The following is a 13,273-nucleotide window of genomic DNA, read 5'->3' as shown; positions in this document are numbered from 1 at the left end:
ATGTCAGAGACCGCAGTTCCTGTCCTGTAGTGCTGCTTAGTGTAGTTTTCATTTCCACGGTCATCACATGGGCCCAGATGGCAGCCAGAACCCCTGCCATCCCCTCCTCATTCTAGCCAGAAGAAAAGGGCCAGCCCCCTTCTTTGGGGGACAGTTCAGAGAGGTTTCACGCAGCACCTTGGCTTACATTTTTCAGGCTATTGTGGAGTAATATGGCTGAAAGAGAGGCTGAAACATGAAGGCTGTGCTGCAGGAACGGAGGAAGAAGCAGTGACTAGTAAGGCCCCATGCGCATCCCCCACACAGTGCCACTGTTTGCTGAAGATTCGATGCAGGCACTCTGCCAGAGTGCCGGGCAGGAGCAGGAAGATTTCTGAGAGAGGACGTGACTTGAAGAACTGTGCAGGCAAAGGAGGGGCAGAGACCATTTGAGGCGAGAGGAATGGTGAGGAGTAGAGCACACGGAGGCTGGGTCCTGAGTGCCGGCCTAGGGAGTTGGGGCTTTGTCTTAAAAACAGGAGTCGCTGGAGGATTTCCTTGAAGACAAGCTCATCTGCATTTGAGGAAGCCTGTCTAGTAGTGGAGGATGGAGGGGCGGCCAGCCCTGAAATGAGCGGACAGAGGAGACTGAGGAGGCAGCTGTCATCTGAAGGCCATGTTGGTAGCTGGCAGTAAGTCTGTGATGATGATGACTTTATCTTTCTTCTTTGTGTTCCTGTTTTATGCTTAGTCCCTTACTAAATTTGCTTGCTTTAGAACAGTCGGCTTTAGATCATTTCCTAAAAACTGAAAAAGACCTTCCCCATTTGTGAGGCTGCAGTAAAATGGCTCTGCCTGGGCCTGAGGGTAAAGGCCTCCTGTTTAATTATCTGACCACCCAGCAAGGGGGTCAAATTAGAACCACCTCTCAGAGTATGGATTCCTGGACCCCTGAGTTCTGAAAAGCTTTCCAGGGGATGAGAATCACTACACAGTGACATTTGTTTCCTTCATTGTACCTGCCCCTCCCCAGCTCCAGTTAGCAGCAGGCCCTGAACCACATCCTAGGTTGATAATTGAGACAGGCTGGTCTATAACCTGAAGTAATAAGGCAATAGAAAGTCCATTGTCTACTGAGACATTTTCACCACTTAGCAAAGTGCACACGTTAGAGAAGGGGTCCTTTTATCAATGATACCATTTGCAGTGGATCTTGGAAGGACAGTTTCTGGTCTTGCTAACCAGTGCGTTCCTTTATAAGCTCCTTGCATATGAGCCAGTAACTACAAGAATGGGGAAATAACAAAACCACAGGCCAGCGGAATGGTAGGTGAAACTGCTCCCCGGCTTGCAGCACTCTGGGAGCTGGAGACGGACAAAGTCAGAGATGTTCACAGGGAGGGGGCCCATGACAGAGGCACCCGCAGGCTGCAGAGCTGGGGACAGAGTTCTTGTCTATTAAAGAGCAGTTCAGGACTGACCAGTGTAGGAAAAGCTGCCTCTTCGTGAAGTTACACAAGCACAGTGCCCTCTGGTCAGTTGTCTTCGCCAGAGCAAACCGAGAGAACACGCCGTCCACTGGTGGGTGTGGGCCCGGGGACTTTGTGTTATCAGAGTTAAGGTTGCACCACGTTTCCTGGCACTCCTGGATAGAAACAGGCCCCGGCTTGTGGGGTGAATACTGGAACAGGGAGCTGAGCCAGCCCTGTGCAAAGCCCTCTGCAGGATAGTCTACCCAGGGAACAAGAGGTAGCAAACTGACTTCCCTCAGACACCTTTGAGCCACCCTGTACATTTTTAAATGTGAATTAATTGCCAACATTCCAAAACCAGGAAATTTCACCTAAGTCCAGATTTCTGGTTTCTCTTGCCCATTATCCGGCAACATTAGGTCCTCAGCCCCACAAGAGAACAAGCCCCCTTGAGCCGACACCCAACAGTTTGCCACCTGGCCTGCTGGTTTCTGCCACTTGCTGGGTCCACAGGCATCTGAAGTTTGCAGTGTATCAAGTATTGTCCTGGTGGAGATGAGTGGGAAGCCTGAGCTTCAAAAAGCTGGAGGGTCCAGAGCGTAGGGAATCCAGGATCAGAAAACAAGATTTTTCATGGACTTCATTATTTTTGATCCATGAATCACGGTGAAATGGGTGCTAAGGTTGACAGAATTTGAAGCAGTCACTTTAACTCTAAACCTTGGGGAGAAGTAAGTCTCTGGACAATGACCAAGATGATGACAGGGATTTCGGTTTCCCCAGCCTCTCCTGGAAGCCAAGTCTGGGACAAAAACCCATTAGTTGAATTTACCTTGACAACCAAATGTACTGAAATATGTCATCAGTTCTCTTTTTTTAGGGACCAAGGAGTATGTAATGAGAGGCCCTGCCTGAATTCCCAAGTGGCTTCCTTGCCCTCCATGCTGTGGCCTCGAATCCTGGTGAGAGGAAAGCCGCTTAGAGTTGTCCAGCTTGGCCAGTCTGGCCCAGTTTGTGATTGGAACTAGTAATGTTCACCTGAGGTTGGGTGTGTGGGGGAAGCATCTTCAAGGAATACCTGCGTTAGGGTGGCTTGGGTGGGGGGACTTCTCATTTCTTATGCACTTTTATATCAGCAGAATTTTTTAAAACACATTTGAATTACTTTTTAGTCAACAAAAACAACAGAGTTATTTTTCATGTAAAGGAGAAATGGGACTTAAAGAGCCAGGACTGCCTAGCCTGGGGGAGGGGAAGATGCTGGCCTACTCCAGTGGCATTTAAAAGCTACCCGCTAAGAAATCCCTAACACTGGCCCTAGACTAGAATTATTAGTGACGTTTGCTTTAATAGACCTGTACTTTGATGATCTGCAACATTATTTTGTGTTTGTAAATCAGTTTGGCCAGAAATGTCCCTGTGTGGTTCAGATAGCTCTACTGAGCACAGAGACATGATGGCAAGAGTTCACATTGTCTCTAGGGATCCCTTCTGGCATTTAGATCTCCGGAAATCATGTTAGCTGTCAGGTACATGAAGTATTCGCAGTTCTAACATTGTTTAATTTGAGATCAGCAACTGAACAACCTGTGTGCTTTGGGGTGGTGGAGAACATAAATGTGAGAGCAAATCCCGTCTGTCTTTAGTTGGGAAAGTGAAGAAAATCAAGAAGAAACAGGTTCCTACTGCCTAAATTCAGGGGCTTAGAACTCAGTCTGATTTTAATAAACAAAGCAAAACTTGGTCTCTGCAAAGTTTTTCTTTTTCTTTTCCTGGAATGACCAGAAATAAAAAGGCATGTAGCCTCAGAGATAGTGAAATCAATTTTTCCAAATTCAGATCTCTACTAGGCAAATGGTGTCACCTGAGGTGAAAACCCCACCCACTTGGGGTCTTCCTGGAGAGAGACAGATGAGGGGTGACAGTGGACATGGAAGAGGCAGAAGAGAGAGAGAGGAGGGGCCCTGGGCAGGCACACGTTCTGGGCTTGATCCCCTGGACTGGTGTTGCCAAATGTACATGGAAGACATTTCTGTTTTCTAATTTTATTACCTATATATTTATCTTAACGTGTTGAAAAAATAGATCTGCTTTGTAGGATGAGGCTAAAGTAGCTTCCTTTATCAACTTTATTGAGAAAAAGGAATCAAAGAGAAGTATTGAGTTGACAGCAGGTGTCAAGAAGGGCAATTTTTTCTTCAGTCTTCCCTGGCCTCCCAGTAGGTGGTACTGATACCTCAGTTCAGTCGCTCAGTCGTGTCTGACTCTTTGAGACCCCGTGAACCGCAGCACACCAGGCCTCCGTGTCCATCACCAACTCCCGGAGTCGACCCAAAGCCATGTCCATTGAGTCAGTGATGCCATCCAACCATCTCATCCTCTGTCGTCCCCTTCTCCTCCTGCCCTCAATCTTTCCCAGCTTCAGGGTCTTTTCCAATGAGTCAGCTCTTCGCATCAGGTGGCCAAAGTATTGGCGTTTCAGCTTCAACGTCAGTCCTTCCAATGAACACCCAGGATTGATCTCCTTTATGATGGACTGGTTGGATCTCCTTGCAGTCCAAGGGACTCTCAAGAGTCTTCTCCAACACCACAATTCAAAAGCATCAATTATTCGGCGCTCAGCTTTCTTCACCATCCAACTCTCACATCCATACATGACCACTGGAAAAACCATAGCCTTAATTAGATGGACTTTTGTTGGCAAAGTAATGTCTGCTTTTTAGTATGCTGTCTAGGTTGGTCATAACTTTCCTTCCAAGGAGTAAGCATCTTTTAATTTCATGGCTGCAATCACCATCTGCAGTGCTTTTGGAGCCCAAAAAAATAAAGTCAGCCACTGTTTCCACCGTTTCCCCATCTATTTGCCATGAAGTGATGGGACCAGATGCCATGATCTTAGTTTTCTGAATGTTGAGCTTTAAGCCAATTTTTTCACTCTCCTCTCTCACTTTCATCAAGAGGCTCTTTAGTTCTTCTTCACTTTCTGCCATAAGGATGGTGTCATCTGCATATCTGTGGTTTTTGATATTTCTGCCCCTGGCAATCTTGATTCTAGCTTGTGCTTCATCCAGCCCAACATTTCTCATGATGTACTCTGCATATAAGTTAAATAAGCTGGGTGACAATTTACAGCCTTGACATACTCCTTTTCCTACATGGAACCAGTCTTGTTCCATGTCCAGTTCTAACTGTTGCTTCCTGACCTGCATACAGGTTTCTCAAGAGGCAGGTCAGGTGGTCTGGTATTCCCATCTCTTTCAGAATTTTCCACAGTTTATTGTGATCCACACAGTCAAAGGCTTTGGCATAGACAATAAAGCAGATATCTCCATTTACCGAAGAAGTAACCTCCTCCAGTTCACACAGTGGAAGCTTTAGGGTAGGAGCTGACTCCCGGTAGGTCTGCTTCCTCCCACGTCTCAGTTCTGTTACCACAGACCGCTTAGGAGCGGTAGAACCCAACACTGACTTCTCCAGCAACTTCTGTTGTTTCCAAGGCCACGTGGAGCCGGAGCCCGGCCGGCAGCGCGCGCCGCGGCCACCAGGTGGCGCTGCGAACCTAGGAAAGCCGCGCCCCGTCGGAGGCCGCGGGGTCTCCGGGCCGACCTCGCAGGGCCCTCGGGCGGGGCTGGGACGTCGCGGGACCGGCCCCGAGGGTGGGGATGTGTTTTTTTCTTTGGAAAAGGGCTCGCTGGGACTTGGTCCCTTACTTCCCTTCCACCGCAGACAGGTTTAGCTGGGTGGGGATGCAGAGAAGCCTGGGTGCATTCCCCAAAAGGAGTTCCTTTGCAACACAATTTTAAAGTAAATATATCAGCCTGAGGCTTGTTAAGATAGAAATGAAGAGCCCTACAGGTGACTGTGAACCCCACATGCTTCCAGAAACATCAGAAGTCAAGATCCTGATGGGGGGGGGCGGGGACAGGGGTCTTGCTTCCACCATTCCCAGCCACATCCTCCCTTACCCTCGACCCCCAACCCCAGGCTCCCGACCCTGTCGTTAGAGCCTCGCTCTCTGGTAGTGGGTGACCCTCTCGCCGCCCAACAAGCCTCCGCTCATCTGCCCCACGGCTCGTGAAGGCACACGTTCCTGCCTCACAGGCCCCGGGCACACCTCGTGGAGCAGCCCGGTTGGGCCCAGGTGGTCTGAATTCAAAGGCCTCCCCCTCCCCACGCTGCTGACATCGAGCAATGAGATGCGTATATAAGGTACAAGGAGCACGCACAGGCGGGAGCTCCGTGGGCCGAGGCCTGAGCCAGCTTCCGGGGAGGTGCCTTCTGCGCCTTGGAGGAAGGAGAGAGGCTCCTGGGCCAAGTGGAAGCCCGCTGTCGTCAGAGGCAGCAACATCCGCAGTGACGTGAAGGTAGGTGGCACTCAGGGTGTTCTGGAACCGCACATGGCGCCGGGTGGCTGGAATGGGAAGGGCGACGTCTGGAGTGGCGGCAGGTGCGGGTGGGGCTGCGGAAAGGGCCTGGGGAACCCAGGAGTTCAGACTGCATTACTGGGGAGTCGATAAAAGCTGCTTTGTTTTTGCAAGGAAGTAAACAGTTTGCCTCTTACAAAGATCAGAGGTTTAAAAATCTTACCTTTTAGCAAGCTTTTTAAAAATGAAATATGCGGAACATAGGCTTAAAAACGAAAAATTGGGATGGAACTGCTGGTTGCTGCCGTCTGAGCAGGAGAGAAAGGTGTGGACGGCATCTCTGAGGAAAGGGGCCCCAGCTCCCCCAGAGCTGCACACCTTGGGGGAACACTAAGATTTCGTCTTATCCACAAAGAGAATCAAGCCCAGAGAAGTGCTGTGCTGCCCGGGCCTCCTGCCTCCCAGTCCACCCCATTCCCAGCGCCTGCTCTCCGGCGGCTGGGGCATGCCCTCACTGTCTCCTGGTTTTGTGGAGGTCTGGGGAAAGCCAGAAGCCCAGCGGGGTGAGGCCTCTTCATCTTCTGCGGTCTCTCTCCAGGCAAGGCAAGCTTTTACACCTGGGCGCACAAAAGCAGTGCTTCTCAGCCCTGCGTGCCTAATAAACAAAATACCAATATGCCTATAGCTCAGGGAGAGAGCCTGGGGGGGGGGCCTCAGAGATCATCTCCCTCAGTTCCTCATGTTACAGATAAAGCATGAAATCCTGAGAGGTTAAATGATTCTCCCTCAGGCTCACAGTTGTAGAAGTGGGTAGAAAGCTGGGCCTGATACCCAGGTGGAAATGATCGTGTCAACTTGTCTTGGCCTGTAGCGGCTAGAAGCAAGGTTTCAGTTCCCCGCCAAAGACTGAGGTTGAGTCGTGGTAGTTAAGAGCCGAATCCTAGCCACTAGACCACTGGTCAGTGACAAGGTCCTAGCCCCTTGACTTTGCAGAAAAGAATTCCTACAAAGAGAGTGTTTATTAAAAGGAAAAAGAGTACAATATGTGTGGATAGATGCACAGGTGGACTCAGAGTTGCACGCTCCTGGTTGTTTGATTCACTTTTGTGGGGCATTTCTTCTGGGTTTCCTTTGGCCAGTCATCCTGATTTGCCTGGTTCTGAGCCTGTACTTGGTATATCTCAGGAGCTTCCCATGGGTGCCTGGGTGTGCATCTCAAGGCCTATGGGTAGACTTCGCATCATTCCCCTTCTGACCTCCAAGGAGCTTTCTAGTTGGGAAGGTTTCCTGGACTTCAAGAATGAAAAATATGTGGTCTCTCATCTGGGCAGGGCCCAACATCCTCTCTTGATTGTCATGCTACTGATATTTTGGAGTTTCTGTCCACAGATGAACTCCAGTTGCTTATTCTGGAGTGGGGTCGGGGGGCATCTACCTCCTGCCTCAAAAATAGGAATCTTTCATTTGTTCTTTAAGCAGGGCCACAACCTGTGCGGTGAGGGGATGGAGTGGGTGGGGCAGCTCCCAGCCTTTTGAGGCAGCAGGGGAGCTGAGGTAGAGGAGGTAAGCTCAAGGTCCCGTGCTCACACATGGGGGATGCTCCTAGCTCACAGCAGAGCTAACAGTACCCTCATTTTTATTCAGATTTAAAATGCCAGTGATTGTGTCAACAATGAGACAGTGTAGTAGTCATCAGGACTCTTAGTTGAGATAAGAACCCAGTTAGAAAAAAAAAAAAAAAAAAAGAACCCAGTTAGAAGCAGCCTAGTAAATCGGTGGCCATTTAACCCTGGGCTCCTGGAGGAGCTTCTGGGACTAGAGGGGAGCCATGTGGCAGCTGCTGTCTCTGGGCCCTGGCATCTTTCCACCCCTGCAGCCTGGAGGGCGAATGCACGTGGAGGGGATGATTCCTGTGAGAAAGAGCTACAGCAGTGTGACATTTGAGGCAGGGAGGCCACCTCTGAGGTTGTACCATCTGTTGTCGCACACTGGTGGCAGGGTGTAATTGCCCTGTCTGGTTTAATCGCCTCTGCAACACCTAGCACATCACTGGCTCACAGCGGGCACCTGACCTCTGCTGAATGAGCCACCATCAAGATATGTCCTTATGTAGCTCGGCGTCTAGTTGTGGGACCCAGATGAGAGCGAGTCCAGGTGGTAAACGTTAGAGCAGGACGAGCAGCAGAGGGCGCCCACCCCAGGCCTGGTACCCTCAACAGGGATGTGAGAGGAGAAGGACATGCCTTCCAGGAAGGAATACAGAATGGGGACTGCAGTGAAGACACAATCCTCCCTCCTTCCCGGGGCAAGAGCTGGTGGACCCTCCTGTTTAGTGACCAAGGGTGACAGAAGGGTGAGGGCTGCTCTCCACTGCCCGAACACCCAGGTCACAGGCGCTTTGTTCCCTCATTTCCTATCTAATGGGAGGTGGAGTGCAGAGTTAAAAACAATGGGTTGGTTGGTTGGTTTTCGATTTACGGTTGAGGCTTCCCACGTGGCTCAGTGGTAAAGAATCCTCCTGCCAATGCAGGAGCTGCAGTAGATACAAGTTTGATTCCTGGGTCAGGAAGATCCCCTGGAGAAGGAAATGGCAATCCACTGCAGTATTCTTGCCTGAAAAATAGGGGACTTAGCTTTTTGCTCAAGAGGAAACAGTAAGTTATGGGAAGGAATTAAATCTAAAGGAAGTCGATGGGATTCTCACTTTCAAAAGGTGATATTCAGAGGTTTATTCTTTTGCTTGTAACAGATTGGGAGAATTCATAAAACTTCTTAACACTGAGAAAAATAAAAACCTTGAAGTATCTGAACATGTGAGAAACTAGCAGCTCTTTGTTAGCTTAGGAGAATGGAGTGGTGTCTGGAAAGAAATGCATTAGATGAATATTGGCAGAAGTATCAATAACATAATCATGGAGGAATTTAAGTTCATACTTGTAATAAAAATGACTCAAATTATTTGAGTACCTTTTGGAGAATTACCGGGAAAGATTTTTATCTTTTTTTTTTTTTTTTGAAAGATTTTTATCTTAAGTGATTTCCAGTTTTTCACAACTAAGATTTGTTTAGAAGTTTCTCTTTTGAAGAGTCAGGGAGAATGGATATCATTATATCTATGAGCTGCTTCAGATTAGAATTCCCTAGATACCCAGAGTATTGACAGCTATTATTGTCAATATTCTCAGCTTTCACCTCAAGGTATGCTTTGGTACATTTGATAATTTGGAGTGTATGACTCTGTCACATTATTTCATCTCCAAAGTGAAGAGTTTTTAAAGTGAAATGATCTTAGTTATTTTATATTAGAGTAGCATAGACCTTTGACTTTTTTACATATCTCTTTTTATTTTTTTCAGTAGCGTTTATCACATTATCTTACCACAGTGGAGTTTCACCTTTGTGTGTGTGATCTAGTGTGTTTCCTCTGTTGGATTCTATGCTCCAGAAGGACACTTCGCTTTCTTCCTTATTATCAGACTCCAGAGTGTCTGACACACACTGTACGCTCTATAAATTCTTATTGGATGAATTGAAAAGGTCTTTGAGGAATTTCTAGACTATGCTAGAGAAGAACCCATTTTGCAGCATCCCTGTGTTATTTTCTAAATACTCAAAAAGCATTTGTAAAGGATGAGATTCTCATGTAGTGGTTTATATCATTTAAAAGATATCTTTTCATGGTGTAAAAATTTTATGGTCTAAAGGTTTTGAAATCATACAGAGTCTGTTCTCTTATCACTGTGGAATTATGTTATAAATCAATATAAAAAGATATTTGAAAATAACCCACATATTTTCAAGTGCAGTGTGACTTTTAGCAAGAGAGATTTTTGACTCAGCCATTGAAAGCCTCACTAAAGTTAAGACTGAAAAAAGAGGGTAATTGCAGAGAAAAAAGCATTTAAATGAGAAATTAATATCAAACATATTTTTTAAATGTTGCACCTTATTTTATGTTTACAGTGTCACCTGGTTTATAGTCTGTGGGAACTTGAATTTGTATCCTGTTGTTATGTAAAGATTGTATAAATCTTAATTGTGTTAAATTGGTTCATTGTGCCTTTTAGGTCCTTTGCTGTATCCACTGTATCCTCCTGCTTTTCTGTCTATCATTATTAATTTTTGAGAGTTTGATAATGAAACTCCAACTAAACGTTACTTAAAAAAATAATTGTAGTGGAACTAGGTGTAACTTTGTTCTGTATTTTCCAAGTCTCCTGTAAATGTGTTACCATACTTCCATAATTTAACAAATAAAAAAGAAAAATAACTTATTTAAAATACCTTTTAAATGATACAAGCTGCTAAATCCTTCCCATTTTGAAAATCCTTGTTTGACTTACTTGAATTTACTCATGACTGAAACCAACTAGATATGTTAACTTGTCTGATTTTCCAAGCAACATTTTTGCCTTAAGGAAAATAATATATGACACTTCGACTTTATATGAAAATGTAAATTGGGGCAAGGTAATATTTCTTAAGATTCAGTTGATATATTAGTTACAAATGTACGATACAATGATTCCATATTTGTACATATTGCGGAGTGATCACCAGTGTCTAGCTAACATCTAACACCATAATTAGAAATTTTTTTCTTCTGATGAGAACTTTCAAGAGGTACTCTCTTAGCAGCTTTCAAATATGCAATAGTATCAACTGTAATCATCATGCTGTGTGTCTCCTCCCCTTAACTTATTTATTTTAAAACTGAAATTTATACCTTTTGACCCTCTTCACACATTCATTCACTCCTTACCCAGACACCTTTGGCAACCACCAATTCTCTATCTATGAGCATGGTTTATTTCTTCATTGGTTTAGATTCTACACATAAATGAAGTCATACTGTATTTGTCTTTCTCTGTCTGCCTTATTAATAGTTCACTAACCATAATTCCCTAAGGTCCATCTATTTGTTGCAGTTGGCAAGATTTTATTCCTTTTTATGGCTGCATAATATTCAATTACAGGTATATTTATCACATTTTCTTTATCCTTTCATTCAGTTGGGTTGCTTCTGTGTCTTATGTATTGTAAATAATGCTACAATAAACATGTTGGTGCAAATACCTTTTCCAGTTAGTGTTTTCATTTTCTTTGGATAAATATCTAGAAGCACAATTGCTGGATCATAACCGTAGAATAATTTTTAACTTTTGGAGGAACCTCTGTACTGTTTTCCATAGTGGCTGCACCAATTTGCAATCCCACAACAGGGCATGAAGGTTTCCTCTTCTCTACATCTCACCAACACACTTATTGTCTTTTTGTAATTGCCACTCTAGAGGTATGAGGTGATATTGCAGTTCTGATTTCCTTTTCCTAATAATTAGTGATGTTGAGCACCTTTTCATGTCCTTGTTGGCCATCTGAATGTCTTCCTTGGAAAAAAAGTCTATTCAGATCATTTGTCCTTTTTTTCTTTTTTTTTTTTTTTTTTGCCATTGAGTTTTGAGTTCTTTGTATATTTTGGATACTAACCCCTTATGATGTATATGACATCTGCAAATATTTTCCCCACTTGGGAGGTTGTCTTTTCATTTTGTCCATGGTTTCCTTTCCTGTGCAGAAGCTTTTTCATTACATGTAGTCCCACTTGTTTACTTTTGTTGTCAAGTACAAAAAGGTCCTCACCAAGACCTATGTTGAGAAGCTTATCACCTGTTTACTTCTGAGAGTTTTATGATTTCAAGCATGTTCAAGACTGTCATCCATTTTGAATTACTTTTTGTGTAAGATCTAAGTTAGTGGTATAGTTTCATTCTTATCTATGTGGCTGTCTAGTTTTCCCTACATCATTTATTGAAGAGATGACTCTTTCCCCATTGTATATTCTTGGCTCCTTTGTCATAAATAAATTGATCATATATGCATGGGTTTATTTCTGGGCTCCCTATTCTGTTACATTGTGTGTTTTATGCCAATGCCATACTGTTTTGATTACTATAGCTTTGAAATATAGCTTAGAATCACAGAGTATGAAGACTTAAGCTTTGTTCTTTCTCAAGATGGCTTTGGTTCTTTGGGGCTTTTGTGTTTCCATATGAATTTTAGGATTTTTTTCCTCTATTTTTATGAAAAATACCATTGAAATTTTGATAGGGATTCATTGAATCTTTAGATTGCTTTGAATAGTATGGACATTTCAACCCTATTAATTCTTCCAATCCAAGAATGTGGAATATCTTTCCATTTATTTGTGCCTTCTTCAGTTTCTTTCATTAATGTCTCAAATAGATTTCTGTACATATTTTTAATTTCATTGGTTAAATTTATTCCTAGATGTTTTATTCTTTCTGATGCAACTGTAAATGGTTTTGTTTCCTTAATTTCTCTGACAGCTTGTTATTATTGAATAGAAACACAATAGATTTTTTTTAATTTTTTTTATTTATTTATTTTTTAAATTTTTTTTTATAAATTTATTTATTTTAGTTGGGGGCTAATTACTTTACAATATTGTAATAGTTTTTGCCATACATTGACATGAATCAGCCATGGGTTTACATGTGTTCCCCTTCCTGGACCCCCCACCCACCTCCCTCCCCATCCCATCCCTCTGGGTCATCCCACTGCCCCGGCCCTGAGCCCTTGTCTCATGCATCGAACATGGAATGGTGTTCTGTTTCACATATGATAATATACATGTTTCAATGCTATTCTCCCAGAACGTCCCACCCTCACCTTCTCCCTCAGAGTCCATAAAATTGTTCTATGCATCTGTGTCTCTTATTCTGTCTCGCATATAGGGTTATCGTTACCATCTTTCAAATTCCATATATATGCATTAGTATACTGTATTGTTGTTTTTCTTTCTGGCTTACTTCACTCTATATAATGGGCTCCAGTTTCATCCATCTCAGTAGAACCGATTCAAATGTATTTTTTTAATGGCTGAGTAATATTCCATTGTGTATATGTACCACAGCTTCCTTATCCATTCGTCTGCTGATGGACATCTAGGTTGCTTCCATGTCCTGGCTATTGTAAACAGTGCTGTGATGAATATTGGGGTACATGCGTCTCTTTCAATTCTGGTTTCCTCGGTGTATATGCCCAGCAGTGGGATTGCTGCGTCATATGGCAGTTCTATTCCCAGTTTTTTAAGGAATCTCCACAGTGTTCTCCATAGTGGCTGTACTAGTTTGCATTCCCACCAACAGTGTAAGAGGGTTCCCTTTTCTCCACACCCTCTCCAGCATTTATTGCTTGTAGACTTTTGGATAGCAGCCATTCTGACTGGTGTGAAATGATACTTCATTGTGGTTTTGATTTGCATTTCTCTAATAATGAGTGATGTTGAGCATCTTTTCATGTGTTTGTTAGCCATCTGTATTTCTTCTTTGGAGAAATGTCTGTTTAGTTCTTTGGCCCATTTTTTGATTGGATCGTTTATTTTTCTGGAGTTCAGCTGCAGAAGTTGCTTGTATATTTTTGAGATTAATTGTTTGT

At 44.1% G+C, this 13,273-nt stretch overlaps 1 protein-coding gene across 3 annotated transcripts in view; it reads left to right on the top strand.

Moving 5' to 3' along the window:
• GORASP2 (golgi reassembly stacking protein 2) overlaps nt 1–3,205 on the top strand; it is a 35,425-nt gene extending 32,220 nt beyond the window's left edge. Inside the window, exons 10-12 of one of the 3 annotated variants that reach the window (XR_014079004.1) lie at nt 197–277; nt 519–671; nt 2,332–3,205. Coding sequence is in view for 2 of the 3 variants with exons in the window: in XM_081577838.1 (XP_081433964.1) it covers nt 197–432 (236 nt within the window). In the remaining variant the exon portion in view is untranslated. Of the gene's footprint in view, nt 1–196 lie in introns of all 3 variants that reach the window. The other 2 variants (XM_081577839.1, XM_081577838.1) reach the window with 2 other exon arrangements.
• Nucleotides 3,206–13,273: the final 10,068 nt, after the last annotated feature.

The sequence above is a fragment of the Giraffa tippelskirchi genome, chromosome 3 (genome assembly GCF_054371585.1).
Source record: "Giraffa tippelskirchi isolate mGirTip1 chromosome 3, T2T-mGirTip1v1.2.pri, whole genome shotgun sequence".
In the NCBI taxonomy this organism is placed as follows: Eukaryota; Metazoa; Chordata; class Mammalia; order Artiodactyla; family Giraffidae; genus Giraffa; species Giraffa tippelskirchi.
The sequence above is the reverse complement of the archived record's forward strand: the minus strand, read 5'-3'. Positions and strand labels throughout refer to the sequence as shown.